Raw genomic sequence first — 21,728 nt, 5'->3', positions numbered from 1 at the left:
GTGTAAGACAACGTCTGAGGAGGGGGTCCACCTAATTCCGAGGCACACCTTGGGTTCTAGGGGGTTACTGAGACTTAGATCTAAGAACTGGGTTTACAAGCATAGGTACTAGCCCAGAACTTGGTCTATTCAGCCCGCAATCTCGGTTTAGGCATTCGTAAAGTTCGTGTGACATCGATCTTTGTAATTATCGACCTTGCGCATCGCTAGGTCTGGAAACCCACGAGCCAACGACACCAAGCCATGTATGATAGGGCGTTGCAGGGGCATATGCGATGTATAGCTCAACTGTCGATAACGCTATTATGTACGGGTTAGATCCGTAGCCGTTTTGTAGATAACTGTCGCTAGGTACACGTAGTAGATATCGCCGAAAAACCCGGCTTCCATCTATCCGGGCTCTAAGAACTAGGCCACTCCACTACTTCGTGGTACTATAACAAGTGAGCGACACCAGAGGACAAGTCCTTGGATGGTAAATTCCACTGACGTAAAAGCCTTTTTTTTTCGAATACATCGTAGGCGAGTGCGGAATTGTCCATAATCTTGGCTTGACGATGTTTTGGCCAACAACAGCGGAAAGATATTGAAACCATTGGCAATGACTGACTCTAGGTACTTACCAGGTCAGCTGGACATAGAATCTAGACCGACGAGTTCTTATCGGGCAGAACGGGGGGCGACAACTATGTCGACCTGACTGGTCCTAAAATTTTGGTGTGTGGGCAAGTTACTAGGCTTTCTGAATGGAACAAACCAGGATTCCAGTTGCAGTCACATGCATGTAACCTGCACACCGTGACTTATTAACCATACCATATATCATAGTACATACCATAAAGCCATCTCAAGTAAGACATATCGATAGCCTCTGAAATCCTAAACGAGAAAGCGAATTAGCAGATACATACCTGTCCAGGATATCTAAGAGCCACATACCCCAGCCGGGAGCCTTTTGTCCGAGACTATAGAAATAAACGTATCCACAGTTGTTAGAATTCTGTTAAAATATGCCATCATCTAGGCCCTAGCTAAAGATGTACTGTTTTACTTGTAATTGGCATCAAAAGCAATGGTGTAACCGCACCTTCATACCGTGTTCTATGTGGGGTACCTAATATAGAGTTAACCAAATCCCTAGAATAGAATAACTTCGACCGAGTATCCGGGACTATTCTTAAGTTCATTGAGTTTGTTAGTTCAACCTATCCGTTTTCAGCTGGTTGATATTGTAGGCTAGCTCGTTAGTCGACGCAGTATGACATCGATCACTTAATCTCTATCCAGATCACCGGGCGCTTATAATAATAACGGCCGTCGACTTCAAAATTCACTAGAACTCTCCTTTCAGCATCGTGACACCTGGGCTTCTCGGCTGGCCTCGTCGACCTCCTTTGTTATTCTCATATTTGTTAATTAGCCATGTCTTTTGATTCTATCCATGCCTTCAAGGCCTCGCCCGGCGTGATCAAGATCGCGCCGTGGCAGGGTTTTGACAAGGTTTGGATGTCCGTTACGGGATATCATGCAAACGAGTTCAGGTTCAAGGAGGGAGTCACTCCGATGTCGACCGTGACCGAGGCCGTGGGCATGATTGTTCTGTACCTCGTTGTCATCTTCGGAGGCCGCGAGTTTATGCGCAACCGCGAGCCGCTGAAGTTGAACGGTCTGTTCAAGGCTCACAACCTGTTCTTAACGCTACTGAGCGGTGGCCTCCTAGTTCTCTTCATCGAGCAACTAGCCCCGTCTATCTGGAAGCATGGCCTCTACTCGAACATCTGCACCGCAGATGGCTGGACCGACGAGCTCGTAACTCTCTACTATGTGAGTACCGAAGGTCAAGGCCCATCAACTGCGATCAAAACGCTAATTCCACCCAGCTCAACTACATCACCAAATACATCGAACTTATTGATACTGTCTTTTTGATGGTCAAGAAGAAGCCTCTTACCTTCCTCCACACTTACCACCACCCGGCAACAGCATTGCTGTGCTACACCCAACTGCTCGGTCACACGTCGGTGTCGTGGGTCCCGATTACCCTGAACCTGACTGTGCACGTCGTGATGTACTGGTACTACTTCCAAAGCGCACGAGGTGTCAAGGTTTGGTGGAAGGAGTGGATTACCCGAATGCAGATTGGCCAGTTCATTCTCGATCTTGGTAAGGCCCTGACTGGACTAATCTTTGGTATGAGAGACGCTAACAGTGGTGGCAGGGTTTGTGTACTTCGCATCGTGGGACTATTTTGCTAGTGCCCATGCTCCGTATCTGCCGCATATGGGGCGATGCACGGGTAAGCCTTTCGCAGCTGTCTGTGGGTGCCTGATCTTGAGCTCGTATTTAGTGCTCTTTATCATGTTCTATATCTCCACATACAGGAAGGCATCCTCTCGCAGGGCCAATAAGAAGTCAGACAAGCACGCGGTCTCATCGATAAAGCAGAGCGCGGCCAAGGTGGCCGACAGCTGCAGCGGAGTGGAACATATGAACAGCTCGATAGTTTCCAGAAAGTGATTTTCTGTCAGCTTTACCCATTCAAGCCCATCGCTTGGATATCTGCATGGAATGTGGATACCTAATCATTAACTTGTCATCCTCCTAAGTTCCAGAAGGGGAAAAGGGAGGGCGGCCCGGGGCGGATGGAGTAGGCGTCCCTGTCTATCATTAAAACTAATGAAAATGTATAATTCTTAGTCTAATGTATACGCATTTTCGAATTGTTCCAAGTTTAGCGTTATCGGCAGAATAATGAGAAATAAATGATTTCAACGTAAAATAAAGTAAGGCGTATCGAATTCCGGTAGTTGTCTGCAAGCAGGGGTGGGGGGTTATGTTCTAGGCTATCATGTTGGCCTGAAGTTGAAAAAGAGGCGTGACGGCCAAGAGAATTGGCAGGGCGGAAATCTCCTTGATCCTTGTAAGTGGACCCTTGTAAGTGGTCAATGCCCCCTGCTGTGGGATGTAACTGTTCCGGACCCCGCAGGCTTAGCTTATTTCCTGGTTGTCTTGATCTTAGGTATTTCAACAGTATTTCAACCAATCACTTATCAGAAATATCAGCAATGTACTAGATACATCTCTAGTACAAGCATTAACCAAGGAACAAAGGCATTCATTACAGGGGTCTCTCAGCCTCTCTTACCAGCTCTATACTAACCCTGTCCTTATCAGACCCAGCGAAGGCACTCAATCTCTTAAATCCGATGGCTATCGCCAAATTTCCATCCACAAATAGTAAATACTATGTATCTAGGTATTGAATACTTCCTTCGCTTCCGTAAGTTTCATTACCTGCTACAGGATACGAGATATATTTCTTGCCATCTAGGTACCTAAGCATAGGTACCCAAATACCGACCCCTGCAGTCAACTACACTAATTCTTTATCTTAGTACGTTGCATAGCGGGCCGTAGGAAGTATCCGCTTCTTTTTACGTGATCGAGATCAATCGATGATACTCCACAGTATGTAAATCATAGTGGCAATATTATTATCTTTAAAAATTAGCCTAAATTGTTATATACAGAGAGGAATGTTTCTTGTTTGGTGAATCCTTTTACGTAGTAGTTAAGTTATGGTTAAGCACTTTTTAGATCAGAATTAAAAGACGTATTACGCTTTGCATTAAGTATGCGATCTTGCTTAATCTTGATGAACGTCATTAGCTATGTCACACGAACTCTCAATGTGCCGAAAGCTTAACTGGCTTTTGGTTTTTTCCCCATTTGTTTAGTTGTTTTTATCCAATAAGACTTTCAATGTTTCAGCCGGTATCCAATCCGCTATCCAATTCGCTATTTCCGCCCACTTGCTTAAGACGGTTAGCTTGGCGTCATATACCGGCGGCTTTAAGAAAAAGATCTTACGCTTATAAGACGCTATTCTAAATTGCCGGGAACTGCTCAACCCGAAGTGAACAAAAATTCCCTATCCGAATATACTTACCCACATGTGACAGTGTAACCTGTGGTGCCCTATTTTTCGTATTTTCTAAGGATGAGAATAGTTTTTGTTCCTAGGGGGAAGAAGGCTTACGAGCGTTGCCCGATATGTATCGTACAGTGTATCATGCAGAGAGATAGGCTGGCCTACTGGCTGCGCTTTCCGAACGCCCTAGCGTAACCGTGACTTAGTTTACATTTTAGTAACAGTTTCTGAGACATTTCTGGACCCTCTGGGGCATCTGATGCTCTCGATGCCGGGTAGACCTGGAAGGTTGTCCGGCAACCCAGCAACCCAGCACAGCGTCACCCTATACGCTATTCTCCACAAAGAGCACGGTCGTTTACTTGACTCGGAAGGACTTATAGCATTGACTTTACTAGATCATGGGATTTCTCCCAGTTTTGGACATCGCTGAATCATTGACTAATCGTTCCGTTCCTCTAGATTCAGATATGTCAATCACTACCTATTTTGACATGTCATCTCCTAGTCCGATGCTAATGAGCAGGTAAAGTAGCATAAATGCCTAACTTACAGTAAGTACCTCACGCATGTAGTAATAGCAGGGAAACGAGTTCCGCTCATCGCGGGTAGACAAAGGGTGGGCACCTCAGGGCCTCTTATCTCTCCGTTGTTAGCTGCTACACAGCTTGAGGCTAGACCCCGGCATCCTTCATCCCAATGATATCACAACCCGGGGCGCGGGTTAGGCTGCTTCTTGTCTTTCAGCTGGACTTTCCCAACATATATGCGTGCGGGAACGTTGCGGATAACCGCCGTATCTTGTGAGACCTTTACATGATGTTGCCTAGCGAAACGTATGTTGATATTTCATGCCAATCTTTCATGCCAGTACGAGAGATTCATAACCTGCATACAATAGATTTTGACTTTTACAACTTCCAAAATTTCCTTTGTCCAGATCCAACCAAGATGTCGACGACGTACATCCTAGGCTCTATTAACCAGAGCCGTGGATCAACCTATGACTTCTCATCAGAAAGTCCCCTTGCCGAGATCCAACCATCTAGGCCCTCTATTGCTAATCTAATATACCTTCATCTAACATGGTCGACGCTCTGGTTTACGTTACTATGTTTTTTCGTCGTATTAAACATCAAGAATATGCCATTTATGTGGCATGTAAGTAGCTCTCGTCTCATCTTTATCCAATCATGAAGCTAACATGCTCTAAAGCTTCGACTTGTTAATGCTTTCCGTTTTATCTTACGAACACAACGGCCAGCCGTGCCGCTCACGCCTACTCATATCTTTCAACCTATCATCACATCTTCCACGGCACAACTCATGGAGATTGACTTCAACATGCACAAATCTAATTCATCATATTTCGCGGACGTTGATATCGCACGAACTCATCTTGTCTGTACGTTATTCGCGAAGGGCATCGATCAGATGCGCGGTGGAACCGCTGCATACACCGGGTCTAGGAAGCCCGTGTTCGGCCTTGCGCTCGGCGCAGTATCATGCAACTTTAAGCGCGAAGTACGCCCATATGAAGAGTACGAAATGTGGTCTAAAATTCTAGCCTGGGACGAGAAATGGATCTACATCGTAACCCACTTTGTCCGCAAGGATGCCGCCAAACCAAGGAATTATTCACTGTATCCCGAGCAGTCATCGAGCCAGAGTCGACGGAATAGCACTACAGAATTGGATGAAGACCAACTATGTCACCCTAGTCCTGACAGCGTATCGTCCAACAGCAGCAACATGGAAAATGAAGTCAAGCCGGACAAGCACATCTTTGCCACAGCTTTAAGTAAATGCGTCTTTAAATCCGGACGTAAGACTGTTTCACCGGAACTCATGCTACAAATATCTGGGTTATTACCGGCGTGTAGCTCCGAGGACAAAACTTTCGACGAGGCCACAATGCAGGGCATTGAGGCACAGAGACAAAAGGGGCTTGAGACTGCACAGCTCCTTGCCGGTCAGACCCAACAGAACCTCGAGGCCGAGTTCGCGGGCGCGGACTGCGAGGCCTTGGGAAGACACACGGATGGTGCAGGCATTGTTGGAGTAGTCAACACTCTCCTGCAGCTTGCGCGTTTGAAAAAGACGCAGGTATTATGATCATCACTTATCTATCACCTCTCGTTTTCAGCAACAGTAATCACAGTGGCGTTCTTGAGATACGTCAGTTGCATTCCATCCATCTATAGCGATAGCTTCATTATTATTGTACCATATCCCTAGCACACGGCACCCTACATACTCACATACATACCTTGCATTATGTATGCAGTTCAAAGTATAATGAGCTGATATCATACGCACATTTCAATGCAACATAAACAATAAGCATGGTCCCTTTGGAACGATTGGTCATGGTAGTGGGCACATATCTAGGGGTCATACATAAGGGCAGTGGTTGCATATTCTAATAATCTTAATATATACTATATAGGTAGGTAATCTTAATACGAGATGACCCCCAACTCTATCTTGCAGTTGGAGAAGCTTGGTTCGACCACGTCGGTCGCGTGCGCGGCTGGAAGTAAACAGGGGGAAACAAAATGTTACATTTGTAAGCTTCTTGTTGGTATTCCCGGCTCTGTGGCGTTTAGGACAAATTTAAGGGTAGCTCAAAAAAAAATATATCCCTTGAAAGAATAAGCCAGGGACGTAGTTTAGTGTAAACATAGATAGGCTTATGCTGGGGATACAAAGAAGCCTGAATGTTAGTAAGAAACAAGTTATTTTTATTTTTATATCTACCAATCAATAGCTCTTAACTGTTGAAAGCTGTGAAGCTATTAGCTTGTCAATAGTAAACATTTTCTATTATATTTTGTATAGACTATCAAGGTGTATCCCTATAAAGCATAGTAAGTAGAATTAATAGCTTAACAACCTAGCATCCCCAATATCCAGTAGTTCCAACGAACCTGCAGTAGGGGGCGAACCGAACCATGGCAAGTAACACTTGTGAATCACATCAACAGTTAAACATTGGTGGAATTACGGTATTTTGTCTAGCCGGATCTGGGGAAATTCGTAGCCAGGCATTGCACGAAGGACGGAGACAACCAATACCGAGTACAATAGTCTCTTCTGGGCAAGCCACGTGGGTGGTAGGCATCATAACATCCAATTCGAGTAAGACCCGAGGGTCCATAAGACTCGATGCTAGGGGACTTTATGCGAATGATGTCTCTGGCCGTCTTACATGATAAGATTGGTTACGCTAGTCAGTACATCTCGAACTCCTACGCGAATACTACACGCTGGTTGCGCAATTCCGGTAACCCGGGTGTGCTGTAGTGCCGTTAACTGGCGCATGTATTGGATACATGTGTAGGTACTTTAGCTATAAGTGCTACGAAGTACTAAAACGGGAAGAGTAAAAAGGCTAAGATTTAAGTACATAAATTACTATGTACATGTAAGCAAGACTAAGGGATACATAGCAGCGTTCATTTGAGCGGTACTAGTCCCGGGCTTCGGTGGCTGCCGCAGCTGCAGCAGTGGCTTCGGCCCACATCCGTCACGTACCCCACTTTATTAAATTCCAAGACGGCGGGCCGCAGATCTCTTCCCCTTTCAAGCTCCGATTCATGATAGTGTTCTCTTCTTGTCTCTACTGTAGTCTGTGGTATCTCTGCTGTCTCGCCCCCAGTACCCAATGCTCTACTCTAAAGGCCTCTTGGCTACTCTTAAGCTTCATAGCTTAGACCGGACCTTTTTCAGCTCGTATCCACCGCATCCACAGCAACGGTAGGATCGACATTGCCGCGCTCCAGCGCCAGCTCAACAACGCTATTGAATCTTTGCCAGCTTTCTTTTCGCTTCCTATGTTTCCTGCTATTGGTCTAAGGGCTGCTAAGCTTCTGTTTTAACGTTAATAGCGATCGCCGACCTTACACATGGAGCTTGCTTGTCCTGCATGCATGCTACTTGCTAACGCTTTCTTCTTTGTTTATGGGATCCTCTATCATAGGTCGTTTTACTATTCGTAGCCTGCACATTCCAGCTTATCCCATGTCGGCAAAGCGGTTTCGTCAACGCTTTCCAATGGGAAAGTAGGTAATTTACCGGGATCGAAACATCCAGACCTAGCGCCATCTGCGGAAAAAAACAAGGCAGTTTCCCACCCGTGGGGGCTTGCTTGCGCAGCTGCGAGCTAAGGTCTGGGCGCTATCGGCATTGGGAAATTGGCATCGAGGTGCCATACCCGCGGAAGAGGTGGAACGAGTAGGCGTGTAAGTGACGTCGCGCCTCCACGGTAAGTCGGTACCTATGTGACCGGGGTAACACGGTCTCCAACGCTCGTTTAGATGTTTTCCTACCGTCTTCACTATCTTCGATCTAGACTTGGGTCCGAAGCAGCCCTGGCTATCGAACCTGTTGAACCCGGCAAGAATAACAAACGCGCGATGGAGGAGGACGGCAGCCATCGTACCTCGCTGGACGACGACATCTCATCAGTGTATCAGTCCGCAACTTCCAACGATGGCAGGGTCAGCCTCTCCTCGACGCAATGTGATGGCGATGCTGAATTGAGTCTTCCCCCGCTTCGCCCGGCCTCTCCTTTCTGGCTCTCTGGGGAACTTATCGATGGGGTTTCCAAGCTAAAATATTCCCACTCGAGAGACATTTCCACGGCCTCGAGCAAAACGCTGAACGGAGGCAGCGAGACGGATAGCCAAGTTCACCTAGACCGGCAGACTACCTTGGCCGATCTCCTGATAGATTCTGCTCCCCATCTCCGGCATCTATCAACCGTTAGGACAGATGACGCCAAATTCAGAATCGTCTCATCTACGCCTAAGGAACGGCTCGTAACACCCGTCGGAGAACAGAGGCACCCGGGCAAACCGGGGTTGCAATTTCGCAAGACCTCGCGGCCGTATGAGCTGGAACCACAAGTAGACAGCGATAGGCGAAGCCAACGGTCTTCCGTCACAGTAGCCGAAGCTGCCGACCAGGACCAGTTCTTACAGGGAATCCCTCTACTTCTACTCACCATTGGTCTCTCATTAGTCGTTTTCTTGATCTCTATAGATCGAACTATCATTACAACTGTGAGCAAACGAGAAAAGGCTTCAAACTTGGAATAGGAGACTAACGCGGAATATAGGCCATTCCTTTTATTACCGCCGAGTTCAAATCTACGGCAGACATTGGCTGGTATGGCTCATCATACCTCCTCACGGCATGCGCCTTCCAACCCGTCTTCGGACGCGTCTTCACTCTCTTTAACGTCAAATGGTCGTATCTTCTTTCTATGTTAGTTTTTGAAATAGGCTCTATTATTAGCGGCTTTGCGCCGTCTTCGGCAACATTAATCATCGGACGCGCGATTGCCGGGTTGGGCAGCGCAGGCATCTTAACTGGGAGTTTTGTAATAGTTGCTACGGCTGTACCATTAAATGTTAGGCCGATATATACTTCAGTGGTTGGGTTAATGTAAGCGCTCTACGACCCCTGAGTGTCAATCGCGGCAAGCTAACTTTGTAGGTTCGGTGTTGGCGCCACTGTTGGCCCTCTCATCGGAGGTGTATTTACGGATCTAGTTGTATGTATAGCCCCTAAACCGTTGAAGAACCAATAGACTGATATCGACGCAGACATGGCGATGGTGCTTCTGGATTAACCTCCCGGTTGGTGCCGTGACGATCATTGTGATGATACTTGTATATCACCCGCAACCGCGCACGGGATCCAAGGAGAAAGTCATACAGCGACTGATCAGCCTCGACCTCGTCGGGAATGTCATTCTCTTGGGCGCCGCAGTGATGTTGTTCCTGGCTCTGGAATACACCCTTACAGGCGCCGATTGGGCAAGCGCTGAAGTTATCGGCCTGCTCTGCGGTGCCGGCGTGACGGCAATCGTACTAGTTGGATGGCTCCGGTGGAAGAAAGACCGTGCTCTGATCCCGCCCGCAATTGCTAAGCAAAGGACCGTCGCCGCATCGTGCCTGATGGCATTTTTTACTTATGGCGCCTTGCTGGTCCACACGTATTTCCTCCCGATCTGGTTCCAGTCCATTCTAGGCTACAGTGCCATTCAATCAGGCGTTGCTATGATCCCGTATTTTGTTGCAAACGCCTTATTTTCTGTATTCTCGGGGATTTTCGTGTCGGTCGTCGGCTACTTCACACCGCCGGCCATTCTCGGAAGCGCAATCGGCACCGTAGGCTGTGGTATCATAACGCTATTCCACCCGAGTATGAGTACGGGAATGTGGATTGGATTCGAAATTCTCGCGTCGGCTGGATTCGGTATGTCAATTCAGCAGGGCTTTACGGCGGTGCAAACGGTGCTAGGACCGGACGACTTGGCTATCGGTACTGCTGCCGTCGTCGCGTCCCAATCGCTAGGTGGCGCCGTCTTTATATCGGTCGGCAATAGCGTCTTCCAGAACCGTCTCGCGGATCTCATTGAGCAGACGGATATTCCAGGTCTTGACGTCCGTGCTATCGTCGGCGCAGGGGCCATCGCCTTCCGAAAGGTTGTCCCGCCCGAGCAGCTTCCCGCTTTACTAACGCTGTACGACGAAGCACTACATACGGTTCTTCTCGTTGCAATCCCGCTCGCCGGCTTGGCATTCTTGTCCTGCTGTGCTTTACAGTGGAAGTCCGTTAAGAAGCCAAACAAGCCTATGGCCGAGACGGAAAAGGTGTAGATACTATAGGCTATTACATGTTCTTTTACTATTTATTATGTTAAGGTATGATAGGTTAGGATAAAATAAGTAATGGGTCAGATTTGTATTAATACGGCGTATTAATGTTAAGGGGAGCATAGTGTTTAATCTTCCGCGTCAGCACGTTTAATGCTTTGCCACGAGCATAGCGCAATGCAAACCCTGGTCGGTTAGGATCATCAAGCATAACCAAGCCAGCAGGGCTGCCAGGGTCTGAAAATCTGTTGATGTTTTGCATGTGGTTCTTGGATTAGGAGTAATAGGGCGAATCTATTTAGCTTATACGCATATGATAGAATTAAGAGAATAGCTTTGTTAGTTAAGCTACCTAATACATACAAGCGATTGTTTTAAATGAAAGAGACCAATCATTCTTTGACTCGGTGGCATGATTAATACATAAGATGCCATTTGGGAAAACTGGACATACATAGTACGGAATCCTACAGGGTGGGCATACATATCTGCAAACCCTGGTGATCTTATCTGTGTTTTGGGCAGTACATAGGCCGTGCTCCGTTGGACAGAAAAAACAAGAGGCACAAGAAAAAAAAACCCAAACCCACCGCCGTTCATTCATTTATTCATTCATTTATCCATTCATTCATTAATAAAATTTCCTTCTTGTCTTTTAAATCGCCGTCGCGGCTGGACCGAAATTTCAAGACGTTTCTTCCAAAGGCTAGAGATTAGCCATTAGCTATGGGGATTCAATGGTGGGAGGATTTCGGTGACAAACATCCTAAAGTTCATGACACTTTGGCCAACGCGGCATACGCCATAAAACCGTATCTGCCTCCAGTCAACTACATCACGCTGCACTATGCGTACTTCATCGGCACCACGATCGTGGCCACGCTCATCTTCTGGGGTGCTTCGGCCCCGAAGTATAGCGTCGGATGGTGGGATAGCATGTTCATGGTGATGTCGGCGCTGACTGCGTCCGGGCTCAATACCGTCAACGTCAGCCAGTTGACGACGTTTCAGCAGGTCGAGCTGTGCGTGTTGATGATGATTGGGAGCCAGGTGTTGATTTCGTACGTTACGATCGCGTTTCGGAAACATATCTTTGAGAAGCGATTCGAGGATATCGTCAATATGGAACGCGAGAAGAGGAAGAAGAAGGTCTCGGGAACCGGTGCTATTGTCGGTATGACGGGTGCTATGTTTGGGTTGCAGGTCATGTCGTCGTTTGGAAAGGGACGCGCGGGCGAGAAGGCCCGGCCTACTGGCCATGTGAGGAACCTGTCTGCGTCAACTAGAAGGGCGCTTTCGGCCGAGGAGGGAACTGTTCCGGAAATCGATGTCGAAAATGGGAGGGGCCAGCATCACCATGTTGGTTTCCTGGAGCCTGTCCAAGAGGGCAAATCCCTCGAAGGCCACTCTGCAACAACCGCGCACTCGATCTACCAGACGCAATCTCACCAAAGTGGAGCGACGAGACGACGATCTGGAACGGCGGAATCAAGGACTGCGTTCGAGGGGTTCAACGTGCAGACATTTCTAACCGAGCAGAAGCGCAATATCGGGAGGAACGGGCAGTTCTTCAATTTATCGGAGGATCAACGAGAATACCTCGGCGGCGTCGAGTATCGCTCGCTCAAATTCCTGTCTTTCTTCGTCATCGTCTACTTCCTTCTCTGCCAATTCTTCGGCGCCATCGCTCTCGGCGCCTGGATGTCAGTCTACGCAGTCGACACCGCCGCCGTCAATGCCCAGAATCCGTGGTGGGCGGGCATCTTCCTGGCCATATCCTCGTACAACAACGCCGGCTTCACGCTCCTGGATGCGGGTTTCTTACCCTTCCAGTCTTCGTATTTCCTGCTCGTCGTCGTCACGCTGCTGTCGCTCGCGGGCCCGGCGGCTTTCCCGGTTTTCATGCGGTTTATAATATGGAGCATGTCGACTCTCCTGAATCTTCTTTCTAAAGATAAGGAGTACGGCGTCTGGAAAGAGGGTTTCGACTTTATCTTGAAGTTCCCTCGTCGCGTGTATACCAGTTTGTTTCCGGCCAAGGATACTTGGATGTTTGCGGCTACGTTTGGAGCGTTTGTGATTGTGGATTGGGTCTTGATTCTGCTTCTTAGCATCGGAAATCCGACTATGGATGCTATTCCCATCGGCCAGCGTATCTTTGACGCGCTGTTCCAGGGATTCTGTAAGTGCCCTCCCTTATGATAGTAACACGTGATGATTTAGAAAGGATCTCGAGCTAACGAATTGAACAGCGATCCCTTCAGGAGGATATGCCATAGTATCACCTTCAGCCATGTACTTCGACATTCTGGTACTTTGGCTCGTCGTGTACTATACAGCGGCCTACCCCCACATCATCACCATGCGAAACTCCAACGTCTATGAAGAGCGATCATTAGGTATCTACGAAGGCGACCAACCTGAGGAGGAACAACTCCACTCTGCAAGCAGCAGTATCGTCGAGGAAGATGCTGCCAACATCCTGGATGAAACCGGACTCCAGCCAGTCACGACCAACAACAGGAACTGGGATGCAGCCTCGCGAGCGCCGACCACCAAATCCATCAAGATGCTCTATTCCGTCGGTCGTCGTGGCACAGCATTCGTAGGCCGCCAAATCCAGCGTCGCATGACGGGCTTCCAAGGTGTCGGCGTCTCCGCACCCCCGCCCGCACCAGCGATCAAGCCGCTCAGCCGGGCCAAAACTATGGACTTCGGGCGAGCCTCGGTGCATTCTCTCCACAACCACCCGCCCGCCGGTCCCCCTAGTCTAGTCTCGCAGCAGGTGCGCGGCCAGCTCAGCCACGACGTGTGGTGGATCGCGCTGATGCTCTTCCTCATCACGCTCATCGAGACGAGTCACTCGCTCGCCGACCCGGTCTCATTCAGCGTCTTCAACATCTTGTTCGAAATCGTCTCGGGCTACACCAACATCGGCATTAGTATCGGCCTGCCCGACCAGAGCTACAGCTTGAGCGGGGGCATGCACACGGGAAGCAAGATCATCATGATCTTGGTCATGCTAAGAGGTCGGCACAGGGGTCTGCCTGTCGCGCTGGACAGGGCCATTCGGTTGCCGGGGAAGAAACTTGCCGAGTACGAGGAGGAAGATGCTGAGATTCGGAGCATGTCTGCTTTTTCGCGTTGAGCTTAGCGCTATGATTGTTTTGAATACGAATGATGCTATGTGCATTCTTCGCAGAGAAACTAGGTGCTTTAACATCTGACACTCACTACTAAATACTTTATGTTTTTCCTTTGTCATATTCTTCACCCCCCCTTTTTTAGATTTTTTTTTATTGAGATATCAACGCGATTAGACGGAGTAATAGAGGCAAGTATTGCGGTTCAAGGGCCAGGAACATATTTGAACTTGGCATGGCGGCTGCTTGAGATTAATCAGGCGTTATAAGCGAGCGGGCAGCACACACATGGTTACGAAATATAGAAGTTATTGAATTCATCATGGGCTCGCCTTAGTCATAGTTAGTACGTATGATAACAAGAGTTTATCATGCGTAAGACATAGAGCCATACCCTTATTGGGCTTTGCTGCTACGAGAATGAAAAGACATTTTCTCGTATCATCTTAGTATGACAGTGTTCTTAATACTCAAGGTGCTTGATTTCCCTGTTAAAATTTGCCGGGATGATTTACCTAAAAACCTGGTCTACCTATACTAACGTTGTAGTAATTAACAGTAAAGGATAGTAGGTAAAACATATAGTCGTCGATCTCACATTATGATAAGAAAGCAGAATGTGATGCCGCATTCGAATATTCTAAAGTCCTTAAGAAGCACCTAGATATAAATTTCCGGTAGACTGCGCCGTAGCCACATCCATTGTCGTGTTACAGACGATAGGGTACTCCTCGTACTAAGCTATATTTCGGAGTATCCACGAGTATTTAGCAGCAAACTCATGATGTCTACAGTCGAGATTAGGATGACCATGATTTATGCTCGTCACTGTACAAGTTGTCCCCGAACATCTCCGGCACCCCCTCCGGCTTGACCCACATACCTAACGGCTATTCATCCGCCGACCGGCATCCGAGCGTGGCTTCCGTGACTTGTTCGGGCCAGTAGGATGTTCTTATATCCCCGGGTATCATATTGACGAGCCATGCCTTATCTCTATAGTCATAACAGTTAACTTGATAAAAGTTGAAGACTGGTATCTGGTTAGATGATCGCAGATAGCTTGGTTTACCCAGGGCTCTTAGAGAAACCGACGTCAAGAGCACTGGTGATTTGTACCTACACAGTACCTGGTAAGCTACCTGTTGTGAATCTCGTTACCAAGATGATATGATAACATGGATGTCCAACCACGTTTGCGCCTTTGAATATCTTCACACCTAACCAAGCAAATTTTCACCAAAGTCCGCCCGGTTAGCTCAATCGGTAGAGCGTGAGACTCTTAAGATTCTCGTGGAAACGAGAGGAAAGAAATCTCAAGGTTGCGGGTAAGTCTAGATATAAAAAATCTTAGGATGGTCATCCTCGTACTAACCCACTTCGATAGGTTCGACACCCGCATCGGGCTCAATTCCTGATGCTTCTCATTGATTTGAGAAAAATCAACCTTCCTTTTTTTGTTTTTTGTTTGTTTTGTGCGCGTGTAGGAGCGCGCTAAGGCTACTGTTCTAAACAGGTCTATCCTTGGACATTCCCGAGGTCAACCCACAATGGTTCCATAGAGACGGGGCTAAAACTTATCTAGGCTACCCAACTTATATTTTTCCACGCTGTCGCCCGCATCTTTAAATCTCGATGTCTACCTAGGTTACTAGATCTAGCCTCTCTATCACATTTCTTAGCTTCTTCCCCTGCTGCTAGCTAAAAGCGATTTGTTTGTCCGAGACTGTCAAGCCCTCAGCGTTCTACGTGAAAAGGACCCGGGACAAGCCAACAGGGCCAGGTCAGAGGTCTGTCCCATGAACTAGTACGAGATATCACGAAGTTGCTATGATAAAGCATATTAGATTGAAGTGATTAATTGACCATCGGTTCTCGCAATCGCGGTACAAGTTTCAGGTATATACTACCATATAACAGTAAGTAGCCCCAAGGCCCCTTAAATGATAAATCGTATGTGTTTTATTCCGTCGATAGCGACAGAGTCATTGTAATTTATCGTGTCTTCGTCAAATTCAATTCACTCTTGACTCAAGACGTATCATTAATACGGAAATCGTGCGCTCAGGGTCTATTTGGAGAAATGAAACGAAGAACTCGAATCATTTATCAAAAGTAAAGTTAGGGGGAGTGACGTGTATTAATAATTATGAGGATATAGCCTCGTAGAAGCGAACAGTAAAGCTCTACGACGGATTGCTCTTTGTGTATGTAGTAGACCCCTATTCACCAGACATCCTGTGTGTATCTGCTCCTGCTTTACCGCCAGGACACATCCCTTCAGTCAAAATCCCCCCACGTTTCAACTATTACATCCCTCTCGCCTATCCGGACATCGGCTCTTGGTCTTCGTCGGGACGAACGACCTGACGAGTAGCCGGCTGTATGTCGATGACCGGATCTATGGCCGGCTCTAGCTCCGCTTCTGTGGTATGAGCTATGGCTTGGCGCCGGGGAGCTCATGCAATTGCCCATGGTACCTTTTTACCCCGGTTTTGGTGAGATATTCGTGATGCAGTGCCTGTGTTGTGCGGTCTCCGAAATTGCTAGGAAAGGGAGGGTTGTTTCCTTGTTGGATTTGTCGGTCGGGGTTGGTGCTTATGAGGGCTATGGAATCAAATTATAGGTTACGATGCAGAAGGAAGAATACTAAGGAAAGAGAGTAAATATATAATTATATTTCACGCAGCCTCTCTTCGTGGCAGCTGATCGTGACAGTACGCCTAGCATGTCACCAGACCCCCTGATCAGGTCTGACTAGGCAGACAAGTGACTCAGCAGGCTATAGTTGATAAGGGGGGTGATTAAGACTATAGAAACCATTCACATAATTGAATATAAGCTCTTTTAGTTTTCACCGAAGTCTATTCATTAAATTAAATCTCTTTCTATGAAGTGCAGACCTGTGTATGGTTTCCTGTATATAATCAGCAACTAACCTAGGTAATTAATTAATTGCCACATCCAATATGCCAGGTTCAGTCACATGATCGACATTATTCTCAACCAACAACAATAATAAATCAATTTAAAGAGAAGTCGAAGAACTAACTAAGGTCAATAACCGGACTTGCGGTTGTCCCGTGGAATATCCTGCAGCATCTAGAACTCGACAAGGGCAAGGTCCGTGAGTTGTCGAATAACTTCATTATTCATACAAATCTCTTCACGTCGTGCTAATCCAAATTAACTATCCTACGTCAAGATATAATAGACTGACTATTTTGCCTTATGATAGACATCCCAAAATATCGACTAATTCAAGCCAATGTGCTTCGGCAAGAAAAGTAACTTCGTTGTTCCGCAAGGGATCCGAATCCAAGCTATATAAACTAATGACTACCTAAGCTATACACACTAAGCGTATTCTTTGTCACGGATGTCTCATCAAGAGTCATGATACAATTAATAAGGAGTCTGATATAGAGCTAAGGTTGTGACTATTATGATCCAACTCCATAACCATCTACTTCCCAGGGACCTAAAACATTCAAGTTGGACTCCGGATCCGCTTAGCAGAAAGAGACGATAAAATGCCTATTTAACAACAGACTCTCCTCCCGCTTTTGGTGTTATCTTCTCCCTCATCGCCAGCCTATCTCTCCTAACCGCCACCCGCACAAAACTCCAACCAAAAAAGCCCATCTCTTCTCTTACCTATCGGCAGTCTAGGAGTCTACCTAGGCATATCCCCGTTGTCAGCCTCATCTTATGTACCACCCGCAACAACAGGACTGGAGCAGAGCACTCATGGGTTGCTGCCTTAGCTGCCCTCGCGGCAAATCACAAGAGAAATCTGAAGCTAGAGATGAGAACGCGCTGCAGCCTTCTCAATCGTCTGCCGTCGCTCCCCCGCTTAGCACTTCAAGCAAACGTTCATGCAAGTGTTCATGTAAGCGGAAGAGAAAACACAATGACGACGACTGCGATGCACTGGACTGCATGATATGTTTATGCTGTTGCTGGATGGCATGGTGCCCAGGTTGTTAGCTCTACTTGTTTAGCTGGTGTCTGGATAGGACTGTGCTATGATATATTAGCTCTTTTTGATTGCTAGTGGGTTGGATTATGATGATATATGCAACACTTACCTAATCAGAATATAAATTATATATGAACTATTGAGATTTTAATATGTATTATTGCCCCTGGTATTATGTGAGCATAGGTACACAAAGTACTGCCCCACATCAGTTCAGCTCCTAGACTCCCCTAAACCTCAGGTATCTAATGTATATGACTACCGTATGTATTTGTAAGCAGCTTCGAAAAGGGGGACTACATACATACATAACTCATAACCCCCTAGCGGCTGAAAAGTGGCATCGCATCGGGTTTCTACACTGAGTTTCCCAAAAATATTCGAGGGTCTGATCTTCCGCAGAATGCCCGCAATTCCCCGCCAGAAAGCTTGCATCGCCTGTGCGGATTCTAAGCGCAGATGCGATAAGCAGCTCCCCGAGTGCCAGCGGTGTCTAGACAGAGACGTGGACTGCGTTTACCCGCAACCTAAGAGGAGACGGAGAAATCCGATTGCGCGTGTTAGTCGGCCCGAGGAGCTTCCCGCAATTCAGAGCCATGCCGATACCGATGCCGATGCCGATGCCGACGCCGATGTTTCGGGCGGCGGTCTCGATTTCGGAGACTGGGGTGCTATGGGAGCCGCCGACCTGGACGTCTCCCTGTCGGACGTGATAATGCCATACATCCCATCTCCACCGGCGCATGTAACTAATCAACCAACCCAGAGACTCGCGCTTGAAAGCGATGATATTTCCAACACGCCATGCCCCTGGTTTCTCGGAGACGAGACGTGGATCATGCAGCATAGCCAAAAACAACCGGCCACGTCTGCCAATGTCGAGCTAGAACCTTTCATCCGCGCGGTAGAGGAAATGCTGCATTTCTGGGTCCGGAATGGCTATAATAGCTTTATTCATCGGCGGTTGTATGATAAGGGTATGCCTATGTGTCTCCAGGACGCCTTCACAACGCTCGCTACGTATGTTAGTCGCACACAGGCGATGAAAGAGACGATACTGCAAATTGCCGAGTGGCGCTCATCCGCACTCGCCAGCCAGGGCCCATGTGTTGCCGGCGGCGCGCAAGGCATACGAGCGCAACTGGCGCGTATCCATGCCCTGTTCGTCTACCAATTCATACTGCTATTCGACGGCTCGGTGCGTTCGCGCGCGCACGCCGAGAAGCAGCAGCCAACGCTGCGACAGTGGGTAACCCAGATGTGCGAGGTGGCGAAGCGCTACAGAGGAGAAGATATTTTCGCCCAGGACAATCGCCCGCCTCAATGGACCGTAAGTAAGTTTGACAGAGAATACGACGCGTCCTCGAAGATGTGGCAGCTGTGGATTTTGATCGAAAGCGTACGGCGCTCGCAGCTTATCATCGATACTATCTCCAATATATACGATACCCTGACTAAGGGGTGGGCTGACTGTACCGGCGCTGTTATGTTTACGGCTCGTCGGGGGCTGTGGGAAGCGGACTCTGCGGTGAAATGGGTTGAATTATCTTCGGCGGAAGAGCCGCTTCTGGTGCCGTCTTTGCAGCCTGGACCGCTTATCTCGCAGTATAATGCTGATGAGTTTGACGATTTGGTACAGGTGGTTTGGACGTGTATAGTTGGCACGGATAAGATGAAAAGCTGGATTGACAAGAGTAGTAAAGCAATTGGAATATAGTATATCTTATAACATGACCATCCGAATCATGCCACTGGTTTTGGATGCTCGTGATGGATTCTTTTTTCTTTCTAATGTGATCTACAGGCTAGCTTATGCTAAGATATTGAAATTCATAATAACCAATACTTCAACTTAAATCGGTTCTCAAGTTAGCCTTCTCATACCCAAGTACGCCCCAAAATTAAACCCTGGTTGACCTCGGCCTGCGAAAAGGGGCTTTGTAGATTCCGCTTGCCGACTAAGTCGAAATATTATTCAACAATACCTAAAGACCTTAAAGCTTTACAGTGATGGCATATTACACCATTTTCATTTCAATTGTCTTTGATAGGATTATCTTGTAAGCTAAGTTAAAAACCCAACAAGACAGAAACACTAAGTCGTCAAAATTGACAACTTAACAATAATTGCTTGCTACTTCTAAATATTATTATTTTTCGGCGTAAATAACCATCCGAACATGTTAGCAGAAAGGTGTGCGTCGCTACAACCCGAAGTCTGCCTTAGTCCTTTAGCGGGCAGGATGCGGCCAATTTGCGGAAAAGTTGCGGAATTATGGCGGAATCTCTAATCAATCGATCACGTCATGAGGGAGGTTCCTAATATGAGTAGTCCGGAGAAAAAAACACTTTAGAGTATTCGGAGTGATTTCAAAGCAAGCCTTGTGGATGATTAAACGAAAGCGAGGGTATGATACTCGGTGTGAAACATAAGGGGATATAAGACACCGCCTGTGTTATAAAGTCGATGAACCACCACACAATTCTGTAAAACACATCTCATTCCATATCATCTCAAAGTAAACTTTATCTACATCCAAGTCCTTTAAATAGCTTCCTTTTAACCAATATGGCTCCCTCAGTACCTGTAAAGATCATTCTCGGCACCCACACGGTACGTACGTCCCGTCGCTTACAAGCCCCCATTTCTAACGACATGATTATAGGTGGGCAGCAAGGTCAACAACCCCGGAATTGCTCATTTCGACAGCCCAGAAGAAGTTCAAGCTCTCCTAGATGCATTCTACAACCGGGGCTACAGGGACATCGACACTGCGCGCAACTACTCCGGCTCCGAGGAGCGCCTCGGGCGAGCCGGGGCTGCGTCCCGGTTCATCATCCACACGAAGGTCAAGGACGGCCGTCCCGGGTCTCACGAGCCTGCGAAGATCGAGCAGAGCATCAAGATATCTCTCGAGGACCTGAAGACCCCCAGCGTAGAGACTATGTACCTGCACGTGCCCGACCGCCAGACGTCCATCGAGGACGCGGCGAAGGCGATTAACGAAGGCATCAAGCAGGGCAAGTACAAGCGATTCGGACTGTCCAACTACAGCGAGGACGAAGTGCAGAAGTTCATCGATGTCGCCGAGGAGAAGGGCTACGCTAAGCCGGGTTTGTACCAGGGGCATTACAATGCGCTGGTCAGGGGAGGCGAGAAGGCGCTGTTCCCGCTTTTGCGTAAACATAACATCTCCTTTTTTGCTTACAGGTAAACCAATATCAGAAATATCACAAGTCTTCAACTTAACTGACGCTTGGATTCAGCCCTGCCGCAGGCGGTATTTTCACCGGCAACGCGGGAAAATCCGCCGCCTCGTCACGGTGGAAAGACGACGTAAGTCCCCTAGCACCTAGCTAGCTAGCAATACCCTGACCATTCTACCTAACACTATCTATCCCAGAACCAAATCGGCAGACTATACAGCACCGTCTACGGCCAGCCCCCGGTCCAGGCATCCGTCGACGTGGTCCGAACCGCCGCGGAGAAATACGGGATTAGCGGACACGCGGCTGCGCTGCGGTGGACAACGTTCCACAGTGTCCTAGACGGAAAGTATGGCGACGGCGTCATCTTCGGCGTCTCGAACTTGGATCAGCTGAAGAAGACGCTCGACGCGCTTGAGGATGGACCGCTTCCTGCTGAGCTTGCGGATGCTATTGAGGCTGTTTATGCTACGGTTGAGGGCTCTGGACCGCCTTATCATTTTTAGGTGCTGTTTTGAGTTAAAGGTGATGGGTTATTTTAGAGGGAGCTGTTGTTAGATTAGTTATTATGGAATTATAAAGGATAGCTAAGAGTACTAGCTGCGTTACCCGTTCGCGCAAGCGCTTACGGGGAGTGCCTAGCTTCAAGAGTGCCTTTTACATACGCCACATATAAGTCTGGCCTCTGATTGGCTAGCCACACACCAGCGCACGTCCGATGAATTTTTTGTAGAATCAATTAAATTGCTTTACTTTTGGATGAAAGTTTTAATAATTAGTATCGTTGGATAGAGCGC

General features: G+C 47.7%; 5 protein-coding genes and 1 pseudogene across 6 annotated transcripts; all 6 read left to right on the top strand.

The window, feature by feature from the left end:
• The first annotated feature begins 840 nt into the window (after positions 1 to 840).
• F4817DRAFT_329643 (GNS1/SUR4 membrane protein) lies at positions 841 to 2,993 on the top strand. Its single transcript, XM_049302298.1, has 3 exons — positions 841 to 1,824; positions 1,881 to 2,163; positions 2,219 to 2,993. Exons 1-3 carry the CDS (start codon positions 1,423 to 1,425, stop codon positions 2,515 to 2,517), a joined length of 984 nt encoding a protein of 327 aa, XP_049161807.1. The 5' UTR covers positions 841 to 1,422; the 3' UTR covers positions 2,518 to 2,993.
• Positions 2,994 to 4,543: 1,550 nt separating this feature from the next.
• On the top strand, positions 4,544 to 6,696 carry F4817DRAFT_329639 (uncharacterized protein). Its single transcript, XM_049302297.1, has 3 exons — positions 4,544 to 4,767; positions 4,833 to 5,092; positions 5,147 to 6,696. The coding sequence occupies exons 2-3, from the start codon at positions 4,883 to 4,885 to the stop codon at positions 6,044 to 6,046; spliced, it is 1,110 nt and encodes a 369-aa protein (XP_049161806.1). The 5' UTR covers positions 4,544 to 4,767; positions 4,833 to 4,882; the 3' UTR covers positions 6,047 to 6,696.
• Positions 6,697 to 8,349: 1,653 nt separating this feature from the next.
• F4817DRAFT_313379 (MFS general substrate transporter) lies at positions 8,350 to 10,602 on the top strand (the record flags this gene model as incomplete). Its single annotated transcript, XM_049300239.1, has 4 exons — positions 8,350 to 8,997; positions 9,054 to 9,382; positions 9,434 to 9,491; positions 9,544 to 10,602. The coding sequence occupies 4 exons, from the start codon at positions 8,350 to 8,352 to the stop codon at positions 10,600 to 10,602; spliced, it is 2,094 nt and encodes a 697-aa protein (XP_049161805.1).
• A 395-nt stretch (positions 10,603 to 10,997) lies between these two features.
• F4817DRAFT_303779 (TrkH-domain-containing protein) lies at positions 10,998 to 14,198 on the top strand. Its single transcript, XM_049299827.1, has 2 exons — positions 10,998 to 12,781; positions 12,852 to 14,198. The coding sequence occupies exons 1-2, from the start codon at positions 11,326 to 11,328 to the stop codon at positions 13,745 to 13,747; spliced, it is 2,352 nt and encodes a 783-aa protein (XP_049161804.1). The 5' UTR covers positions 10,998 to 11,325; the 3' UTR covers positions 13,748 to 14,198.
• A 792-nt stretch (positions 14,199 to 14,990) lies between these two features.
• On the top strand, positions 14,991 to 15,150 carry F4817DRAFT_t45 (annotated as a pseudogene). Its single transcript has one exon. The product of its transcript is annotated as a tRNA-OTHER (tRNA).
• Positions 15,151 to 18,637: 3,487 nt separating this feature from the next.
• On the top strand, positions 18,638 to 21,437 carry F4817DRAFT_357106 (putative aldo/keto reductase; the record flags this gene model as incomplete). Its single annotated transcript, XM_049305877.1, has 4 exons — positions 18,638 to 19,418; positions 20,443 to 20,935; positions 20,992 to 21,061; positions 21,129 to 21,437. 4 exons carry the CDS (start codon positions 18,638 to 18,640, stop codon positions 21,435 to 21,437), a joined length of 1,653 nt encoding a protein of 550 aa, XP_049161803.1.
• Positions 21,438 to 21,728: the final 291 nt, after the last annotated feature.

This window comes from Daldinia loculata (genome assembly GCF_022478755.1).
Source record: "Daldinia loculata strain CBS 113971 unplaced genomic scaffold F4817scaffold_9, whole genome shotgun sequence".
Classification (NCBI taxonomy): domain Eukaryota; kingdom Fungi; phylum Ascomycota; class Sordariomycetes; order Xylariales; family Hypoxylaceae; genus Daldinia; species Daldinia loculata.
Note: the sequence above shows the minus strand (reverse complement) of the source record. Positions and strands in the feature narration are given on the sequence as shown.